Here is a 21,065-nt window from a genome sequence, read left to right on the forward strand (position 1 = left end):
AACCTTTTACTATTTCTCTGATCCTCCACCCTCTGGCAACCACTTTTCTACATTGTTTCTATGAATCAAACTTTTTATTATTATTGTCTTCCTCTGACTTATTTCACTTAACATAATGCTCTAAAATTCTAACCAAGTTGTGGTAAATGGCACGATTTCCTTCTTTCTCATGGCTTATTAAAATTTCATTATATATACACCCCTCATATCTTCTTTATTGATTCATCCATTGATGGACACTAGATTGTTTCTATACCTAGGTTATAATGCTGCAGTGAACTTAGGAGTTAAGTATCTCTTTGGTATACTGTTTTCACTTCCTTTGGATATATACCCAGAAGTGGGCTTGCTGGATCATATGATGTCCTACTTTCAATTTTTTGTGGAGCCTCTATACTATTTTTCATAGTGGCTGCACCAGTTTACATTGCATTACAATAAGAATGTGCTTCATGCCATAGAAATGCACATTTAAAGATGGTTAAAATGGTAAAGCTTATGCTATGCAAATTTTACAACAATTAAAAATAATTTATTTGAGCTTTAAAACAAGATGGAACACAAATACTTGATAACAACAGTATGGACATGGGCAGGAGACATTTAGAATTTGTACTGTAAGATCTTTTTAATATTTGGAGGGAGGTAATAGATACTGATTAACTTTGGACTTTTATAAAGTATATGTATTAAAATATTAAGAATAACCAATAAAAAATAAAAATAAAATATGTAACTGCCAAACCTGTCAAGGAAAAGTTCTAAGTAAACTATACTATTGATAGATTATACGATTTAGTTTCTATTTTTGACCCAGTAAAATCCATGGGTAAAATGTCCACCAACTTTTAGAAAGAAAAGAAGAGTAACAGTTTAGGGTGGGGCTTTAAACTGTACCCAAAACATGATTCCTTTAAAAAATGTTCATATATTAAGATATATATTGTAATCATAAGCCTGGTCACACACCCATGTTCGCGAGTAGAGATGGGAAAGGGCACAAGAGACTGAAGAAAAGACCCGGAGATACCATGAGACATGAGGGTTTATTGGGACTTACGTACATGGAAGCCAGGAGCAGCCAGCTGGACAATGTTGTGCATGGCTGTCATGGACAAGGAGGGAACTGCTTACATGAGGTGAGGGACAAAGGCTATGCGCTTTGCTAGGAGGGATCATTCTTCTGTGACGGGTCCTCCAGGGAACAAAACTTTGGTCAGACAGGGGGGTCTACCTGCCAATAAGGTCTTCCCATTGATAAGGCTGCCTTGGATTTGGCCAGCCCCAGGCCATCATATACCTAGCACACCAGCCAACAGAAGGGGCCATGTGGACAGGTGGTTATTCTGGCTCAAAAGGTTACAAGCAGGCAAGCTTGTCCCCACACAAGTGTCTGCTATATTATTCTCTATACTTTCCTTTATGTTTGAAATACAATTTTTAGATATTAGAAGTACACAACTTATAAAGACTTACATTGTAAAGTATTGTGTGTTTATTATAATGAGAAAAACTAATCTTCAAATTTGGAAGAAACAGAATTAATTACAAAGGATGGAAAAATACATAGATAAAACTCTCAAATATCCTCAAATTCTGTGATTAAATTTAAAAGATAAAAATTGACCTGGAGAAAAGCTATCTTGAATAAATAGTACTAAGTGCTAACATATTTCTATAGGAAACTAAGGAGAGGATTTCTGACAATACAAAAAGCAAAGGAAAATGAATGAGAGAAAATATGTCCAAACAATAACATTAAATTAATATTAAAATGAAGTAAAATCATAATGTATTAGTTTAGTAAGTGAAAATTCCCAAGCCAGTGTCCATTGCAGTTAAAAATAGACATTTACACACTGCTACTATTTGATTAATTTGGCACAGACTTTTAGAATAGCAATTGCTATGCATCACATAAATAAGCGTATCCCTAATTTATTTATTTCACTTCTGGAATTTGTCCCATTAATCCACAAGGAAGAAAAGACTTTTGTCTAGGGAGACAGTCCTTGCAATATTATTTATAATGTAAAGTGGAAGCTCCTAGTTGCCTGATAAAAGGGCAGTTATTTACTCAATAAATCTTGCAGTCATTTTTAATGACAATCACAGAGACTCCCTAGCAACAAGGGAACAGTTGATGAAGTAAGCAAATATTGAAGAAAGCAATGGGAAAGAAGCAAGAACACATTGTAAGCAAAATTAATGTGACAACATTCAAGATGAAATTTAAAAATTTTGCAAAAACACACCTGACCTTTCACTTGCACCATCCTGGGACTGCCTCACTTGCCTCCCAAATCAAGCCCAAGGATCCTGTATTTGTTTAAATTGATATTCTTAATGATTTTTTGCATTGATATTTATATTTTAAGAGATGTGCATTAAAACCATCATTTTCTCGAACTGAAGCCCCCTTAAATTTTGCACCTCGGAGTGTCTCCACTCACCTGTCCCAACCCTGCGCGAAGTCTTGGAGGTATCTGTGTTTAAGAATGACAAGTGTTGTTACTTCTTGGGTGTACAAACTTTATGGGTATTTTTCAACCCTAACTAAATGTGTGGTTCCGCGCGATCCTTGCGCCTCAGTGCAGTGGCCCAGCCTTCTGAGGCGGAGCGGAGCGTCGTGACAACGGTTGTCGGAGTTCCCTCGGGGGATGACGTTGCCCCGCAGCTCATTGTGGAGGTTCACGTACTCGTTGATAAAGCTTATGTCCTCTTCGTGTGGCAAAAAAGTCGCGTTCAAACCGGAAACCAGTCGTAGCAGCCAGAGTTCACATTGCCACAGCTTCATATTGCCGTTTCGCGTCAGGGAGAACATTTGCGCGACCCTCTCCCGGGCGCGGCGCCTTGGTGCCTCCATGGTCCACCGCCCACAGACAGGCCAGTGCGCACGCGCTGGCCCGCCCAGGAGTCCTGCCAATCCACGCGGCGCAGCGCGCCCGCCGGGCCCCGCCTCCCCGGGAGCCTAGTGGGAAGCCTGAGTCGACAGCCGCGACCCGCGGAGCCGCTCTGCACAGGTGTCTAACCGAACATGCTGACGTTTAAAGAAACTTCTAAAATTTTCACCCAACTAATATAGCTAAGTATTTCCAAAGTTGATTTCGGATACCAAACGATGTGGCATCGCTTATTAATGAGGTATCTGTACAGTAAATGCCAAGTGCTGAATAATTAACGTGTCTGAGGAGCCTTTGCTTACTCAAGGGGAAATGATCGTTCTGTGATACTGATGAATATTGTTTTTTTCACCCTTACCTGTGGAGTTGGGAATGTAATGCAGGACGTGCCTTTTATTTTCCTCACAGACAAAAGAATAGACTCTCAGGTGAATTTCCTCCTGGTATACATTAACACAAAATTTACCATTCTAACCATTTTTTAGTGTAAAATTCAGTGACAGTGCATTTACAATGTTGGATAATCATCACCACCACCATTTTCAGAACTGGTACTATTTTAAATTCCTGGAAAACGTCAACTCATGTAAACCATAAAATCCTTAAGCAGATACTATCTCCATTTTACAGAAAACTGAGAAAAGAGAAGTCAAGTAAATTGTCTAAAGTTACTCATTCAGTAAGTGGGAGAGCTATTTTTAAAACCCAGGTGACTGACTGTGGAAGAACAGAAGGACACATGAAGGCATCTAGACTGGTTTGTGTAGAAAGAGGCTGAATTTGCTGAGAATGTTCTACAAATATTCAACCCTTTCGACCTGTGAATGAATCGGCCCACATCATATAATATACAAGAAATATTTTAAACGCATTGCATTCTAAATTACATCTTTTCACAAATTTTAAAGAGGCATGTATTACTTGAGGGTTATTTAATCATTGTTTAACATTTTGTAATATGTCAACTGTACTTCAGTACCAAAAGATGTGTTAGTTTTTTCAATAAGTTTTTATAGCTTGTGATTTTTTTGGGAACTTTAAAATCTTATATTCAGCTATACCTCACAGAAGTTTTAACTTTCTTAATTTTGAAAGTGATAAGTAATTTATCACTTGGTTTCTTGAAGGCATTTGAATTGTTAGAGGATATTGACAACCTTTCTTTACAGGCAGTGTGGAAAATAAAATGTCACTAAGTTATTTCACTAAATTTCTCCTGATGTACTTTTTGAATACTCATTTACTTCTCTATTGTGTCTAACAGAAATACTGCTTTTACTTCAAAAATAAGGGCAATTTTAGAAATAAACTTTAAGCCTCTTGCTTATCTCAGATTATTTTGGACTTCCATAAATTTTCAGTTTCTGTACACTGTGCTTGAAATTTTAAGGAAACAATACTCTGAATTTAATGAAAGCTAGGAAATTTTAAAATGTTTTTTATTTATATTCAAGGAGAATGATCATGGAATAAGGCTAAGATACTCATATGTGTCATTTTTGTCTTCTTTATAGTTTTGGGGAGATTATTGATTTTACTTTGTTAACTCTTTTCCCTTTTCTATCAGTTCTTGATCATTTTTATAATTCTTAGATTCAAATTATGATGAAGGTACATGAGAAGTGTTATAAGAGAAAACCAAAATGATTCTGCAACTATAATCCACATTCAAAAGTGGAACAATGGACTTTACTTCTTTAAAATGTAAATTGAACACAGCTGAGAAAGATGTTTGCTGGATAAATGTCAAAGGATTAAAATCACTGATGTGTCATTAAGGCATATTTAAGAATCGTTTAAAATTCCTAAGAAACAGCACCATTAGAGAAATGAATGAAGGAAATGAACAGGAAATTGACCAAAAAACAAAAACAAAAAGTCAAAAATAGTGTAGTGGAAATATTCATATTTTATCTATTATGTTCACATTTAGATAAAAATTTCCCTCACAGAAATTCCACAAACAAGACCCATACGCACAAAGTTAGAATTGTTTTCCTTACATCTAACTATGCGAACTTAAGGAAAATAATTTAGAGCACAAAAGAAACCTCATATTATTTTGTTTTCTTTGCTTTTTGCATTTTTTTCAGACTTGGGATGTAGCTTTGTCATGGACTGCTAGAGCATGGGGGTAAAAAATGTGTGTTTCAGCATAATATTCATTTAGAAGAACTAAAAATGGTCCATCCTAAATTTAATGGTATTGGTGAAAATATATGGGTCGGCCCAGAAAATGAATTTACTGCAAGTAGTGCTAACAGAAGTTGGTATGCAGAGAAGACAAAGTACCGTTTTGAAAATGTCAGTTGCTCTGATGACTGTTCTAATTATATATAGGTATTTAATTTTTATATTATTCAGTATACTCATTAATTGCTTTACTACTAAGTTTTTATTGATTATGTTCAATTATTTTAATTAACTAATTTATTTATTTTTGAAGAACATTATGTTTACTAGGCTATCCCCTACCCCAAGTCCCCCCCACAAACCCCATTACAGTCACTGTCCATCAGCATAGTAAGATGTTGTAGAATCACTACTTGTCTTCTCTGTGTTGCAAAGCCCTCCCTTTTCCCCCACCCCCCATATTATACATGCTAATCATAATACCTCCTTTCTTCTTCCCCACCATTATCCCTCCCTACCCTCCCATTCTCCCTGGTCTCTTTCCCTTTGGTAACTGTTAGTCCATTCTTGGGTTCTGTGATTCTGCTGCTGTTTTGTTCCTTCAGTTTTTCATTTGTTCTCATACTCCACAGATGAGTGAAATCATTTGGTATTTGTTTTTCTCTGCTTGGTTTATTTCATTGAGCATAATACCCTCTAGCTCCATCCATGTTGTTGCAAATGGTAGGTTGTGTTTTCTTCTTCTGGCTGAATAATATTCCATTGTATATATGTACCACATCTTCCTTATCCATTCATCTACTGATGGACACTTAGGTTGCTTCCATTTCTTGGCTATTGTAAATAGTGCTGTGATAAACATGGGGGTAAATCTGTCTTTTTCAAACTGGAGTGCTGCATCCTTAGGGTAAATTGCTAGAAGTGGAATTCCTGGGTCAAATGGTAAGTCTATTTTGAGCATTTTGAGGAACCTCCATATTGCTTTCCACAATGGTTGAACTAACTTACATTCCCACCAGCAGTGTAGGAGGTTTCGCCTTTCTCCACAACCTTGCCAACATTTGTTGTTGTTTGTCTTTTGAATGGTGGCCATCCTAACTGGTGTGAGGTGATATCTCATCGTGGTTTTAATTTGCATTTCTCTGATAACTAGTGATGTGGAGCATCTTTTCATGTGTCTGTTGGCCATCTGAATTTCTTCTTTGCAGAACTGTCTGTTCAGCTCCTCTGCCCATTTCTTAATTGTATTGTTTGATTTTTGTTTGTTGAGGCGTGTGAGCTCCTTATATATTTTGGACATCAAGCCTTTATCGGATCTGTCATTTACGAAAATATTCTCCCATGCTGTAGGGTATCTTTTTGTTCTATTGTTGGGGTCCTTTGCTGTACAGAAGCTTTTCAGCTTGATATAGTCCCACTTATTCATTTTTGCTTTTGTTTTCCTTGCCCTGGGAGATATATTCATGAAGTCACTAATGTTCACATCCAAGAGATTTTTGCCTATGTGTTTTTCTAAGAATTTTATGGTTTCATGACTTAAATTCAAGTCTTTGATCCATTTTGAATTTACTTTTGTGTATGGGGTTAGACAGTGATCCAGTTTCATTCTCTTACATGTAGCTGTCCAGTTCTGCCAGCAACATCTGTTGAAGAGACTGTCATTTCCCCATTGTATGTCCATGGCTAATTTATCAAATATTAATTGACCATATATGTTTGGGTTAATGTCTGGATTCTCTAATCTGTTCCACTGGTCTGTGGCTCTGTTCTTGTGCCAGTACCAAATTGTCTTGATTACTATGGCTTTGTAGTAGAGCTTGAAGTTGGGGAGTGAGATCCCCCCTACTTTATTCTTCTTTCTCAGGATTGCTTAGGCTATTCGGGGTCTTAGGTGTTTCCATATGAATTTTTGAACTATTTGTTCCAGTTCATTGAAGAATGTTGTTGGTAATTTGGTAGGGATTGCATGAAATCTGTATATTGCTTTGGGCAGGATGGCCATTTTGATGACAATAATTCTTCCTAGCCACGAGCATGGGATAAGTTTCCGTTTGTTAGTGTCCTCTTTAACTTCTCTTAAGAGTGTCTTATAGTTTTCAGGGTATAGGTCTTTCACTTCTTTGGTTAGATTTATTCCTAGGTATTTTATTCTTTTTGATGCAATTGTGAACGGAATTGTTTTCCTGATTTCTCTATTGGCTCATTGTTAGTGTATAGGAAAGAAACAGTTTTCTGTGTGTTAATTTTGTATCCTGCATCTTTGCTGTATTCCGATATCAGTTCTAGTAGTTTTGGAGTGGAGTCTTTAGGGTTTTTTATGTACAATATCATGTCCTCTGCAAATAGTGACAGTTTGACTTCTTCTTTACCAATCTGGACTCCATGTATTTCTTTGTTTTGTCTAATTGCCATGGCTAGGACCTCCAGTACTATGTTAAATAACAGTGGGGAGAGTGGGCATCCCTGTCTTGTTCCCGATCCCAGAGGAAAAGCTTTCAGCTTCCCCTGTTCAGTATGATGTTGGCTGTGGGTTTATTGTATATGGCCTTTATTATGTTGAGGTACTTGCTCTCTATACCCATTTTGCTGAGAGTTTTTATCATGAATGGATGTTGAATTTTGTCGAATGCTTTTTCAGCATCTATGGAGATGATCATGTGGTTTTTGTCTTTCTTTTTGTTGACGTGATGGATGATGTTGATGGATTTTTGAATGTTGTACCATCCTTGCATCCCTGGGATGAATCCCACTTGGTTGTGGTGCATGATCCTTTTGATACATTTTTGAATTCGGTTTGCTAATATTTTATCGAGTATTTTTGCATCTACGTTCATCAGGGATATTCGTCTGTAGTTTTCTTTTTTGGTGGTGTCTTTGCCTGGTTTTGGTATTAGGGTGATGTTGGCTTCATAGAATGAGTTTGGGAGTATTCCCTCCTCTTCTATTTTTTGGAAAACTTTAAGGAGAATGGGTATTATATCTTCTCTGTATGTCTGATAAAATTTCGAGGTAAATCTATCTGGCCCAGGGGTTTTTTTCTTGGGTTGTTTTTTTATTACTGCTTCAATTTCTTTGCTGGTAATTGGTTTGTTTAGATTTTGTGTTTCTTCCTTGGTCAGTCTTGGGAGGTTTTATTTTTCTAGGAAGTTGTCCATTTCTTCTAGGTTTTTCAGCTTCTTAGCATATAGGTTTTCATAGTATTCTCTAATAATTCTTTGTATTTCTGTTGGATCCGTCGTGATGTTTCCTTTCTCAGTTCTGATTCTGTTGATGTGTGTTGATTCTCTTTTTGTCTTAATAAGTCTAGCTAGAGGCTTATTTATTTTGTTTATTTTCTCAAAGAACCTGCTCTTGGTTTCATTGATTTTTTCTATTTTTTTATTCTTCTCAATTATGTTTATTTCTTCTCTGATCTTTATTATGTCCCTCCTTCTGCTGACTTTAGGCCTCATTTGTTCATTTTTTTCCAATTTTGCTAACTGTGATGTTAGACTGTTCATTTGGGTTTGTTCTTCCTTCTTTAAATATGCCTGGATTGCTATATACTTTCCTCTTAAGACTGCTTTCGCTGTGTCCCACAGAAGTTGGGGCTTTGTATTGTTGTTGTCATTTGTTTCCATATATTGCTGGATCTCCTTTTTAATTTTGTTATTGATCCATTGACTATTTAGGAGTATGTTGTTAAGCCTCCATGTGTTTGTGAGCCTTTTTGCTTTCTTGGTACAATTTATTTCTAGTTTTATACCTTTGTGATCTGAAAAGTTGGTTGGTAGGATTTCAGTCTTTTGGAATTTACTGAGGCTCTTTTTGTGGCCTAGTATGTGGTCTATTCTGGAGAATGTTCCATGTGCACTTGAGAAGAATGTGTATCCTGTTGCTTTTGGGTGTAGAGTTCTGTAGATGTCTATTAGGTCCATCTGTTCTAGTGTGTTGTTCAGTGCCTGTGTGTCCTTACTTATTTTCTGTCTGGTGAATCTGTCCTTTGGAGTGAATGGTGTGTTGAAGTCTCCTAAAATGAATGCGTTGAAGTCTATTTCCTCCTTTAGTTCTGTTAGTATTTTTTTCACATATGCTGGTGCTCCTGTATTGGGTGCATATATATTTATAATGGTTATATCCTCTTGTTGGACTGAGCCCTTTGTCATGTAATGTCCTTCTTTATGTCTTGTTACTTTCTTTGTTTTGAAGTCTTTTTTGTCTGATACTAGTACTGCAACTCCTGCTTTTTTCTCCATATTGTTTGCATGAAATATCTTTTTCCATCCCTTGACTTTTAGTCTGCGCATGTCTTTGGGTTTGAGGTGAATCTCTTGTAAGCAGCATATAGATGGGTCTTGTTTTTTTATCAATTCAGTGACTCTAAGTCTTTTGATTGGTGCATTCAGTCCATTTACATTTAGGGTGATTATCAATTGGTATGTACTTATTGCCATTTCAGGCTTTAGATTCGTGGTTACCAAAGGTTCCAGGTTACTTTCCTTACTATCTAAGAGTCTAACTTAACTCACTTAGTATGCTGTTACAAACACAATGTAAAGGTTCTTTTCTATTTCTCCTCCTTTTTCTTCCTCCTCCTTTCTTTGTATATTAGGTATCAGATTCTATACTTTTTTTTCTATCCCTTGATTGGCTTTGAGGATAGTCAATTTCATTTTGCATTTGCCATGCAATCAGCTGCTCCACCCTCCCTACCATGATTTTACTACCTCTGGTAACAGCTATCCAACCCTAGGAACACTTCCATCTATAGAAGTCCCTCCAAAATAGACTGCAGAGATGGTTTGTGGGAGGTAAACTCTCAGCTTTTGCTTATCTGAAAATTGTTTAACCCCCCCTTCAAATTTAAATGATAATCTCGCCGGATAAATTAATCTTGTTTCCAGGCCCTTCTACTTCATGGCATTAAATACATCATGCCACTCCCTTCTTGCCTGTAAGGTTTCTGCTGAGAAGTCTGTTGTTAGTCTGATGGGCTTTCCTTTTTATGTGATCTTATATATGCCTTTGGCTGCTTTTAGCAGTCTGTCCTTATCCTTGATCTTTCCCATTTTAATTACTATGTGTCTTGGTGTTGTCTTCCTTGGGTCCCTTTTGTAGGGGGATCTGTGGTTCTCCATGGCCTGAGAGACTATCTCCTTCCCCAGATTGGAGAAGTTTTCAGCAACTATGTCCTCAAAGACACTTTCTATCCCTTTTTCTCTCTCTTCTTCTTCTGGTATCCCAATAATGTGAATATTGTTCCACTTGGATTGGTCACACAGTTCTCTCAATATTCTTTCATTTTTAGAGATTCTTTTTTCTCTCTGTGCCTCAGCTTCTTTGTATTCCTCTTCTCTAATTTCTATTTCATTTATTGTCTCCTCCACCGTATCCAACCTGCTTTTAATACCCTCCATCGTGTTCTTTAACGATTGGATCTCTGACCTGAATTCATTCCTGAATTCTTGGATGTCTTTCTGTACCTCCATTAGAATGTTGATTATTTTTATTTTGAACTCCCTTTCAGGAAGTGTCATGAGGTCCATATCATTTAAATCTTTCTTGGGAGTTGTATGAACAATTTTACTCTAGACAAGTTTCCTTTGGCATTTCATGTTTGTATATGGCGCCCTCTAGTGTCCAGAAGCTGTAGTCTCTGGAGCTGCTGAGCCCCTGAAGCAATGTCAGGGGTTGCAGGGGTTGCAGGGGAGCGGTACTTGGGGTAGGAAAGAGCTGTTCCCCACCTCCTGGCTCCTGTGCCTGTCTCTACTGCCTGAGCCAGTGGGCCAGTTACACAGGTATAAGTTTTTGTCCCCAGAGCAGCCAGATATGGATCCCTGCTTTCCACAAGCATCCGGAATCCCAGTGTCCCCAGAACTCTGCCTGTATTAACTTTCCAACCCGGTAGTCACGCAAGTCTCATGAAAGCACCGTGAAATGTAGGTTTGTGCTCCCAGCGCAGATCTCTGGAGCTAGGTGTTCAGCAGTCCCAAGCCTTCCACTCCCTCCCTACTCCGTTTCTCTCCCTACCACTGGTGAGCTGGGGTTGGGGAGGGGCTCGGGTCCCGTGGAGCCTCAGCTCTGGTACGTTACCCCGTTCACTGAGGTCTGCTCTTTTCTCCAGGTGTGTGCAGTCTGACGCGTCCTCTTTCCTATTGCTCTCTCAGGATTAGTTGTGCCAATTAAATTTTCTAATTGTATCCAGTTTTAAGAGGAAGCCTCTGACTCTTCTCTCATGCCGCCATCTTTAATCCTGATTATGTTCAATTTTATAAATAAACTCAAGTGGTAAAATTATTTCTAATAGAATCAAAATTCAACTCAGTCCTAAATTTTCAAAATATCTATAATTCCATCTACTATGTAAACAGTACAATTATAACATTCCTTTAAATATAGTAAATCTAATCTCTGTACCCAAAGATGCTTTATTAAAAAAAGAAAGAAAGGTGCTTTATTAAAAACAATGCACACTGTAAAAGAAAGAAAATAGAACATGAAAGTTACTTTTAAGTTATTGACCATAAGCATAAATAAAGGACTTGATTATTTTTCACACAGATCAGTATATATACTACTATATAACTGACTAAAACATTTTAAATGGAATTAATAGTATTATTTCCCTCCTCCATGCCTAACAATCCACCCTTACACTTTATATTCCAAGAATACTGAACCTTGTGATTTCCTGTATATACATTTATTATTTCACATATCACATTGTTTTCTAATCTGTTTGCATATAATATTACACTGAGTGCAGGAAACTTGTCTTTCATCCATATATTCTCAACACGTGACATTATTTAAGTCTTCAATACATATTTGCATCAGAAATCAAGGAATTATTGAGTGAACTTCCAAGCTTTTAAAAAAGATTTTAATTTTTCAATCAGTAGGCCCTGATGCTATGTTTTATGTAAAATCTTGGAATTTTTTCTTGTTGAACTCATATATTTGTGTTCCATCAAATGAATCATGTTTCAATTTTTTTCATCAGTTCTTTCATCTTCCTGGAAGTTCTAGTGGTTTTCCATTGTCTACTCATATCAAAACCAGCAATACTCTCAGTAAACTAATTAAGTAGACTCCCTGACCTAGTCCTCTATTTTTTTAATCCTTAAACCTGGTATTCTAGATATTTGTGCTTCCTGTATTTGATCTGCTTAACTTCACTTCAACTGTCGCAGACATTCTTTTCTCTATTCTTTTAAAGCATCACTTGATTTCTTTAAGAGTCATACTTTTAAAACCACAAAGACTTGGGATAAAGAAAATAGGAAAACAAAAATGATTTTTCTCTCTTCCACAGAGGTTAATAAAACAAGTTTTTTTTTTTTGTCACTTGCAGGTATGAGAAATACTACAGCCATACTGTGAATTTCTGGAAGATAATTTTTCTCATATTTTCACTCCAATTCAAGATCTGTTTTTCCTTTTATTGAAACCTGCTCTTTAATTCATTTTTAAAACAAAAGGCCCTCACTCTTTCTTATTTATAATGGAATTTCCTTAACAATAAAAAATTACTGTAGCTTTCAGTTACTCTGTCCTCTTGTATCACCTTTCCTTCCCTTCTGTAATCTTACTGTCTTTCTTCTTCTCCATTCTACTCACAACTTCCATTCTTACAAAACCTTTTCTCTTCTTTTTTCCCTGTTTCTCTCTGCTGATAACCTAGAACTCTCAGATTCAACAAGAGGTTGAAAATTGATTCCAGCACGTGTGTCCTCTCTTGGCCTTAAAGCAATATTCTGAACCAGTGTTTCTCAAGCTCTTTCTCTGAAGAATACAGTATTGGTAGAACCTAATAAAGTGTTTCTCTAAATACAGTTTTAGAAATGCTTCCTTAAATCAATAATGATTCTCTACCTGTATCCAAATGAAGAATAGTTCATATTCCTTGAATTGTTTGGTTAAAAGTTCTATGCGAATATAACATATTATGGTTTATAAATGGCAGAGTAAATGTTTAGAATTAAATTTTATAATTTCTTTGAAAATTTTATTTTAGCTTGTTTAGGACAAATCTTACAAAATTCGTTGTGCTGTTACACCATGTCCAATAATTGGACATATTAAACATGCAGCAATTTTCATATGCAACTATACACCAGGATAAGTTACTTTAAATTTTAAAAAGGTATAATAATAAATTGGAAATTTTTCAAGGTTAACTTTTCCTAATTTTCAATATATTCTTCTAAATGTCTTGGTGAACTATAAAAGATGAATGTAAGGTATTAATTGAAGACTTTATTTTAAAATACTTTCAATTCCAAAATGAAATGTTATAATTTGGAATACTGATTTTATGTATAGACTAGCCAAGTATTAACTTCCCAAAGGAATTTTAGCTTTAGCGTTTTTTTCATAATATTTAGCCTAACTAGTATAGGATTTAAATTATTCAAAATGGTTTGTCCCATATTTTCAGCAAATGTCAAAAGAATATAGATGTGTGGAAATACATGTTGTAAGAACTGTTTCAAGAGTACATCAGTTTTGGAACCAGAAGGGCATTTTTAATGTACTATCCTTTGGAGGTTGCATTTTTAATTGGAGCTAAACTTGTACATATAAGGAACATTAATAACTTGGAGATGGAAGATGACTTAAGAAGTCTTCTAGTCAAGCTATCTATATGAAACTTGAATTCTGTCCACTTACCATGTGATCATTTACCCAGTACCTGAACACCTTCTTATGATGGGAAATAACAATCTTTCAAAATAGCCTCCATCTGTGGAGAGCTGTTGAAGTCTCAACTTTTCTTACAGATTAATATGATACTATAAGTAATATTACTAAAATATCCAACTAAGTGAGAAAATATTCTAATCAATATGTCGAGTAAACAGTAAAAACTGACTACATGCCAAGTTTGAGAAAGAATTTCTCCAAGAAAAATGCTTCTGGGACTAAACCAAAAAGAAAAAAGAGAAAAACCCCGCACTGATTACTGACTGTATTCCTTTAGGTAGGGAAGACAATAGAACTATAATATTCAAATTAGGCTCAGAAAGCCCATTCTTGATGGAAGCCTTACTGACTTTGAATATAAGCATGCAAACAGGTTTGGCATGTAGAGCAATTGCACAAGATTTTAGGCTTCCTTTAATTTTAGACTAGAAGCCTTGGGATGATACCTATTATATGGAGAAACTTTTGAAAGTTAACTACTGATTGGTATTGAAAATTCAAGCAGAAAAATGGGCACTGGCATGTGTGAAGGGGGAAGAGGTTCTTCTGGGGCACTTGTTTTCATTTATGATGCTTAGTATCTATGTATAAGTATCTATCTACTAATGGGACCAAAAAGAGGCTGACCATATTTATTTTACAATCTTAGAAAGGAGATAAACAATAAAGTTAAATAAATAATTTTAATAAGATAATGGACTATGCCATTAATAACAAGATAAGCCCATAGGGTATAACTAGTATGTAATATACAGAGGGTAGTTGCAAAAGGAGGTGGCATTTAAACTGAAAGCCAAACGATAAGAGGATGGCTAAAGGCTATTTCAGGTAGAAATAAGAGCATGTATAACAGCTCTGATCTGAGAATGAGTTTTAGCATGTTTGAGAAATGAATAACTGTGGTTAGAGGCTGTTAGCAGAATTCAGTTCAATATAATTAGAAGACTTAAGTACCCATTTTCTTGCTGGCTCTCGGCCAGGGTTGCTCTCAGCATCTAGAGGCTGCCCACTTTCCTTGACACGAGGCTTCTACCAACTTCAGGTCAGCAAAGGCTCATCTGATCCTTCTCACGCTTCAAATCTCTGACTTGTGCGACCAGGCAGAGAAAACTCTCTCTGCTTTTAATGTGTCCAACTGATTGCATCAGGTTCCCCTGGATAATTTCCCTATTTTAAACTGGTCTGTGCCACATATTATAACTTAATCATTGAAGTAAAGCCTGTCATACTCATTGTCCTGGAAATTATGCAAAGCATATACACCGGGGATGGGAGCTCCTGTGGTCCATCTTAGAATTCTGCTTTCCATAGCGTGGAAACTGTGAGGAAATGTCCAAGTCCGGATATATTATGAAGGTAGAGCTAATAATGCCAGTTGATGGATTTGACTCTTTAGGGGTAAGTGGAATATAATAATCTAGGACAAACCTGTATTTTTAATATGAACAACTGGCTGAATAATAATACCGTTAACTCAGATAGGGAAGAGTAGGAGATATGTTTTATATTTGGACATACTAGGTAGAAATATAAAAGTGGGAATTGTAAATGAATCATGAGAAAGAACAAGCTATTTGAAGGTCTGTGATAGGTTTCTAACTAGAGGGAACTGCTGGCATACAAGCCCTGAGGTAAAGATGAGTTACAGTCCTGAGTAAGATCACTTAATGAGGGAGTGGTTGAGGAGACTTAATTTAAGTACTAAGTCCTAGAGTACCACAGTGTTTGACTTTAGGCAAAGGGAGTAGCAAAGAAGAATGAAAAGAGGCAAAGGAAGGAAACCAAACAATGCTGGTAAGATTACTTGCAAATCAAGTGAAGAACATGAATCAAGATGCCCAGAATAGTTAACTGTACAGTGCTCCTGAGAAAAGGTAGGAAGGAGAGATGACAGTCCCATTTGAAAGGATGAGGGTATTTGATGACCTTAGTAACAGTAGTGAATGCAGGGGTATCCCGTGACTATAATGATAAGGTGAAGCTACTGGTTGTTAGGATTATTCTTCTTTTCCCTAACCTGTCCCTTAGGCTTCTTTGTCTTGAAATTTCTATCAACTGTTGTTTTCTATCAACTCTTTCAATGAAACATTGACAAGTCTACTTGTGAAGAATCTAGGTTGGAACATACATTAGTCAACTGAATCTAAGTTTTATTTGATATGTACTTGATATAGGCAGTGTTAGCTATCTTTCTTTAGTGTAGTTGGTAGAAAAATCAATCCACCACAGTATTATGAAATACAGAGTAGAAATGAAAATAGGAGAGTTAAACTGAAAATTAGAAAGAGTGCTGGGCTAAATGGTGGCCCCAAAAAGATATACCAAGGTCCTAATTTGCAGAACCTGTGAATATTAACTTACATGGCAAGAGTGAATATTAATATTGCCTTATATGGCAAAATACATGGTTAAGATAAGGATCTTGAGAGGAGGAGCTTACCCTGGATTACTCAGGTGGGCCCTAAATGCAGTCACATATATCCTCATAACAGAGAGGGAGAGGGAGATTCAGCACTAGGCACACAAAAAAATAGGAGGCAATGTGACCATGGAGGAAGACGTTGGAGTGATATATCCGCAAACCAAGGAACCTCTGGAGCCCACAGAAGCTGGGAAAGCCAAGGAGTTCGCCCTCTGAGCCTTCGGAGAGAGCACAGCGCTGTCAAGATCCTGATCTGGGACAACAGGCCTCCAGAACTGAGAGAATAAACTTCTGTTGTTTTAAACCACCCATTTTATGGTAATCTGTTGAAGTAGCCACAGGAAACTAACATGGGATTGAAAGATAATACATATTTGGCTATGAAGAAAATATGAAAAATGACAACCTTGAAAAATTTTCTTGGAACAGAAATCAAAATATGTAAGAAAAAAAAGGAAATTTTTGGAGCAGATACATCTACAAATAGATGTGCCTGAAACACAGAAGAATAAATGGAACAAAAGTAATCAAAGAAAAGAAAAAGTGTTCCTAATCTGTAGAGATACTCATATTAAGAATGACAGTTTATAATGTAATAGAAAAAGTGAACTGAAACAATATTTATATATACCATTTTCTTGTCATTATTTTTGAATTTCAAAGATAAGTACTCATACATTTCTAAGGAAAATAAAACAAAATAAAATAAAACATTAGTTTTGGATTTAGGTGTTGAAAAGGATATAATCAAACAGAATTTAAGCTTAAATGGTAGATAATTTTATTAACTGAGTTAGGAAAAGATGTACAGTGGAGGACAAACGATTTGCCTAGTTTGGACATGTTGCATCTGTAGGTGACTGCAGGACCTTTTACTTAATTAAATGCGTGTTTGTAATAGTTGCACCAGACACTGACTACATAATAGAATTCCACATTTTTTATATAACACCTACCCTGAACACACTTGTAGTCTGCTGGAAAAGAAGTATGTCAAAAAAAAGGCAACATTAACCAAATACACACACATATCTTTATTTTAAATAAAAAGAGTTGTGGTAAAAGCTGGTATGAAATCATAGAAGCAATTAGTCTGGATATACATTCAGAGGATATCAGTTTTGATGTATAAAAACTGTATATTAAAGAGGAAAAATAGGCCAATGTGGAAAGTAAGAGATCTAGGACTGAGGAAAATGAAAATGAATTGAATCTAAGACTGGAAGCTTAAAAGAGGTAAATGATAATGTCAAGAAGTATTTAGTAAGGAAAATTTTCTTTATTTAATAGCTAAGGAAATACTGAGTGACAGGTGGTACCATTTTCTTGAACAGACAGCTAGAATACATTTCCCAACATCCCTACAAGTTTGGTAGGGCCTGTGACTAAGCTTTGGCCAGTGGAACAGAAGCCACTTCCAGGCATGGTCTTTAAAAACTTTCTGTGTGGTCCTTCACACTCTTGGTCTTCCCTCATCTGCTGGCTGCAATACAGAGGATCTGATGGAGGATTCAGATGTCCTGGAGAGTGGAAGAGCTGCAAGAGGAAATGAGCCAGTGCTGCAGAATAACTGCATGGAGGAAAGCTCTTTTATCACTGCCAACACCCATACTGGACCATGGAATGGATTCTACTTATCATAGCATGGAAACTGGGAGGAAAGGTCAGTTCAGAATATAGTTTGAAGACGAAGCTAACAATACCTGCTTATAGATTTAGCTTTATGAGTGAATGGAATGAAATATACCTATGCTTTTAGTCTGAACAGCTCAATAAATGGTGATAGCATTCAATCAAATAAGGAAGACTTGCAGAGGAGCAGAGCTTGAGGGAAGATCAAGTGCTCTGTTTCAGTTACATTGGGTAGAGAAATAAATGTGGGAAATGTAAATGAATCATGAGAAGGAGCTAGTCAGATGAAGGTCTAGGATACGTTTCTAAGGAGTGGAACCTGCACGTATAAAAACCCTGGTGCAGAAATGAATCACAATTTTGAATAAGATGACCTTGTGAGAAAATAAGTATGGAAAAGGGAACAGAAGAGATTTAAGGACTAGGCACTACATCACTGCAATGTTTCAGCTTCAGGCAAAGGATCTAGCAAAGGAGTAAGAAGAGGGGCTAGTGAGGTAAGAGGGAAACCAGAACTGTGGTAGCAGATTTTTAAAATAACATTTTGACTTACTGTCTCATCAGTCTCTTTTTATTATATATGAAGTTGCTTTTTACATGTTTTTATGCATACTAATGTTTATGATTCAATGATATATTGTTATCATTTTAGACATTTTGAATAGTTTAAATACATAAAATGTAAACAATGCAAATAACTCATTTGAAGTGATGACAATAGAAGAACTATGACAAATTCACAAATGTGTGGTGACAACCATATGCATTCATTGCCTGGCCAACTGTGATTTTAAGATACCATGAGTGTTAAGACATATCTTGATTTCATAGATATTAAAATATGAAAAGATGTTTATCGGGCGGAGCCAACGTGGCGGCGTGAGTAGGACAGTGGGAATCTCCTCCCAAAAACATATATACTTTTGAAAATACAACAAACACAACTAGCCCTAAAAGAGAGACCAGAAGATGCAGGACAGTGGCCAGACTGCAGCTACACCAGCGAGAACCCAGCGACTGGTGAAAGGGGTAAGATACAAGCCCCGGCCCGGCGGGACCCGAGCGCCCCTCCCCCCAGCTCCCGGCGGGAGAACAATAGGCAGAGCGGGAGGGAGACGGAGCCCAGGACTGCCGAACACCCAGCCCCAGCCATCCGGGCCAGAGCGCAGACACAGTACATGCCCAGGGGGCCCTGGATACTGGGGAAACAGGGAGTAAGACCTCTGAGCGGGTGCTGAAGCTGATGCCCCTGTGACAAAGAAAAGCAGGGGCTTTTTGAAAGTCTTAAAGGGACAGGGACTTAACAGCTTGACGGAAACAACCCAGGTCACAGTACAGCAGCTGGAAATTACAGGGAAAACCGGGTGCACTAACCCCCTGGGCAACAGCTCTGAGACCCCTCACGGAGGCAAACAGTCAAGCAGCCCCCCGATCCATCACCCCACCGGGCGCTGCGAAAGCAGAGAAGCAGCCTGAGACAAATTCCGCCCACAGAAAGGGAAATTTCTCCCTTCCGGCCAGGCAAGACACAAAGACCCAGTCTACACGCAATTACCCAACAAAAGCCACTAGGGGTCGCAGTTGCCCCAGTTAAGAAAGGCCAGTAGTAAGTGAAAATTTTGGCCCTCCCAGCTGACAGTCAATAGCACCTGTCAACATGAAAAGGCAAAAAAATATGATCCAGACAAGACTAACCCAGACAGCTTCAGCATCTGCTACATCCTCCCCTGAGAAGGAATCTGGGGAGATAGATTTAGCCAGTCTACCTGAAAAAGAATTCAAAACAAAAGTCATAACCATGCTGATGGACTTGCAGAGAAATATGCAAGAACTAAGGAAGGAGAATTCAGAAATAAAACAAGCTCTGGAAGGACTTCAAAACAGAATGGACGAGATGCAAGAGACCATTAATGGACTAGAAAACAGAGAACAGGAACGCAGAGAAGCTGATGCAGAGAGAGATAAAAGGATCTCCAGGAATGAAAGAATTTTAAGAGAGCTGAGTGATCAATATAAAAGGAATAATATAAGAATCATAGGCATTCCAGAAGAAGTAGAGAGAGAAAAGGGGATAGAAAATGTCTTTGAAGAAATAATTGCTGAAAATTTCCCCAAACTAGGGGAAGAAATGGCCTCCCAGACCACAGAGGTACACAGAACTCCCATGACAAGGGATCCAAGGAGGGCAACACCAAGACACATAATAATTAAAATGGCAAAGATCAAAGACAAGGACAAAGTATTAAAGGCAGCCAGACAGAAAAAAAAGGTTACCTACAAAGGAAAACCCATCAGGCTATCATCAGACTTCTCAACAGAAACCCTACAGCCAGAAGAGAATGGCATGATATACTTAATGCAATGAAACAGAAGGGCCTCGAACCAAGACTACTGTATCCAGCACGAATATCATTTAAATACGAAGGAGGGATTAAACAATTCCCAGACAAGCAAAAGTTGAGGGAATTTGCCTCCCACAAACCACCTATACAGGGCATCCTACAGGGACTGCTCTAGATGGGAGCACTCCTAAAAAGAGCACACAACAAAACACCAAACATATGAAGAAGGGAGGAGGAGGAATAAGAAGGGAGAGAAATAAAGAATCATCAGATTGTGGTTATAATAGCTCAACAAGCGAGTTAAGTTAGACAGTAAGACAGTAAAGAAGCTAACCCTAAACCTTTGGTAACCACAAACTTAAAGCCTGCAATGGCAATAAATTCATACCTTTCAATAATCACCCTAAATGTAAATGGACTGAATGCACCAATCAAAAGACACAGAGTAATAGAATGGATAAAAAAGCAAGATCCATCCATATGCTGCTTACAAGAGACTCACCTCAAACCCAAAGACGCGCACAGACTTAAAGTCAAGGGATGGAAAAAGATATTTCAAGCAAACAACAGAGAGAAGAAAGCAGGTGTTGCAATTCTGGTACCAGACAAAACAGACTTCAAAATAAAGAAAGTAACAAAAGACAAAGAAGGACATTACATAATGATAAAGGGCTCAGTCCATCAAGAGGAATAACCATTATAAATATACATGCACCCAATACAGGAGCACCAACATACCTGAAACAAATATTAACAGAACTAAAGGAGGAAATAGAATGCAATGCATTCATTCTAGGAGACTTCAACACACCACTCACTCCAAAGGACAGATCCACCAGACAGAAAATAAGTAAGGACACAGAGGCACTGAACAACACACTAGAACAGATGGACCTAATAGACATCTACAGAACTCTACATCCAAAAGCAACAGGATACACGTTCTTC

The 21,065-nt window shown here is 37.3% G+C and overlaps 1 protein-coding gene across 1 annotated transcript in view; it reads left to right on the forward strand.

Moving 5' to 3' along the window:
* Positions 1 to 2,560: 2,560 nt before the first annotated feature.
* Positions 2,561 to 21,065, forward strand: part of LOC130679351 (GLIPR1-like protein 2) — a 49,244-nt gene continuing 30,739 nt past the window's right edge. The window contains 5 exon segments of the mRNA XM_057487953.1: positions 2,561 to 2,695; positions 2,740 to 3,045; positions 4,997 to 5,035; positions 5,037 to 5,243; positions 13,033 to 13,136. Coding sequence (XP_057343936.1) covers positions 2,561 to 2,695; positions 2,740 to 3,045; positions 4,997 to 5,035; positions 5,037 to 5,243; positions 13,033 to 13,136 — 791 coding nt within the window.

Source organism: Manis pentadactyla, chromosome 10, assembly GCF_030020395.1.
Source record: "Manis pentadactyla isolate mManPen7 chromosome 10, mManPen7.hap1, whole genome shotgun sequence".
NCBI classification, from domain to species: Eukaryota; Metazoa; Chordata; class Mammalia; order Pholidota; family Manidae; genus Manis; species Manis pentadactyla.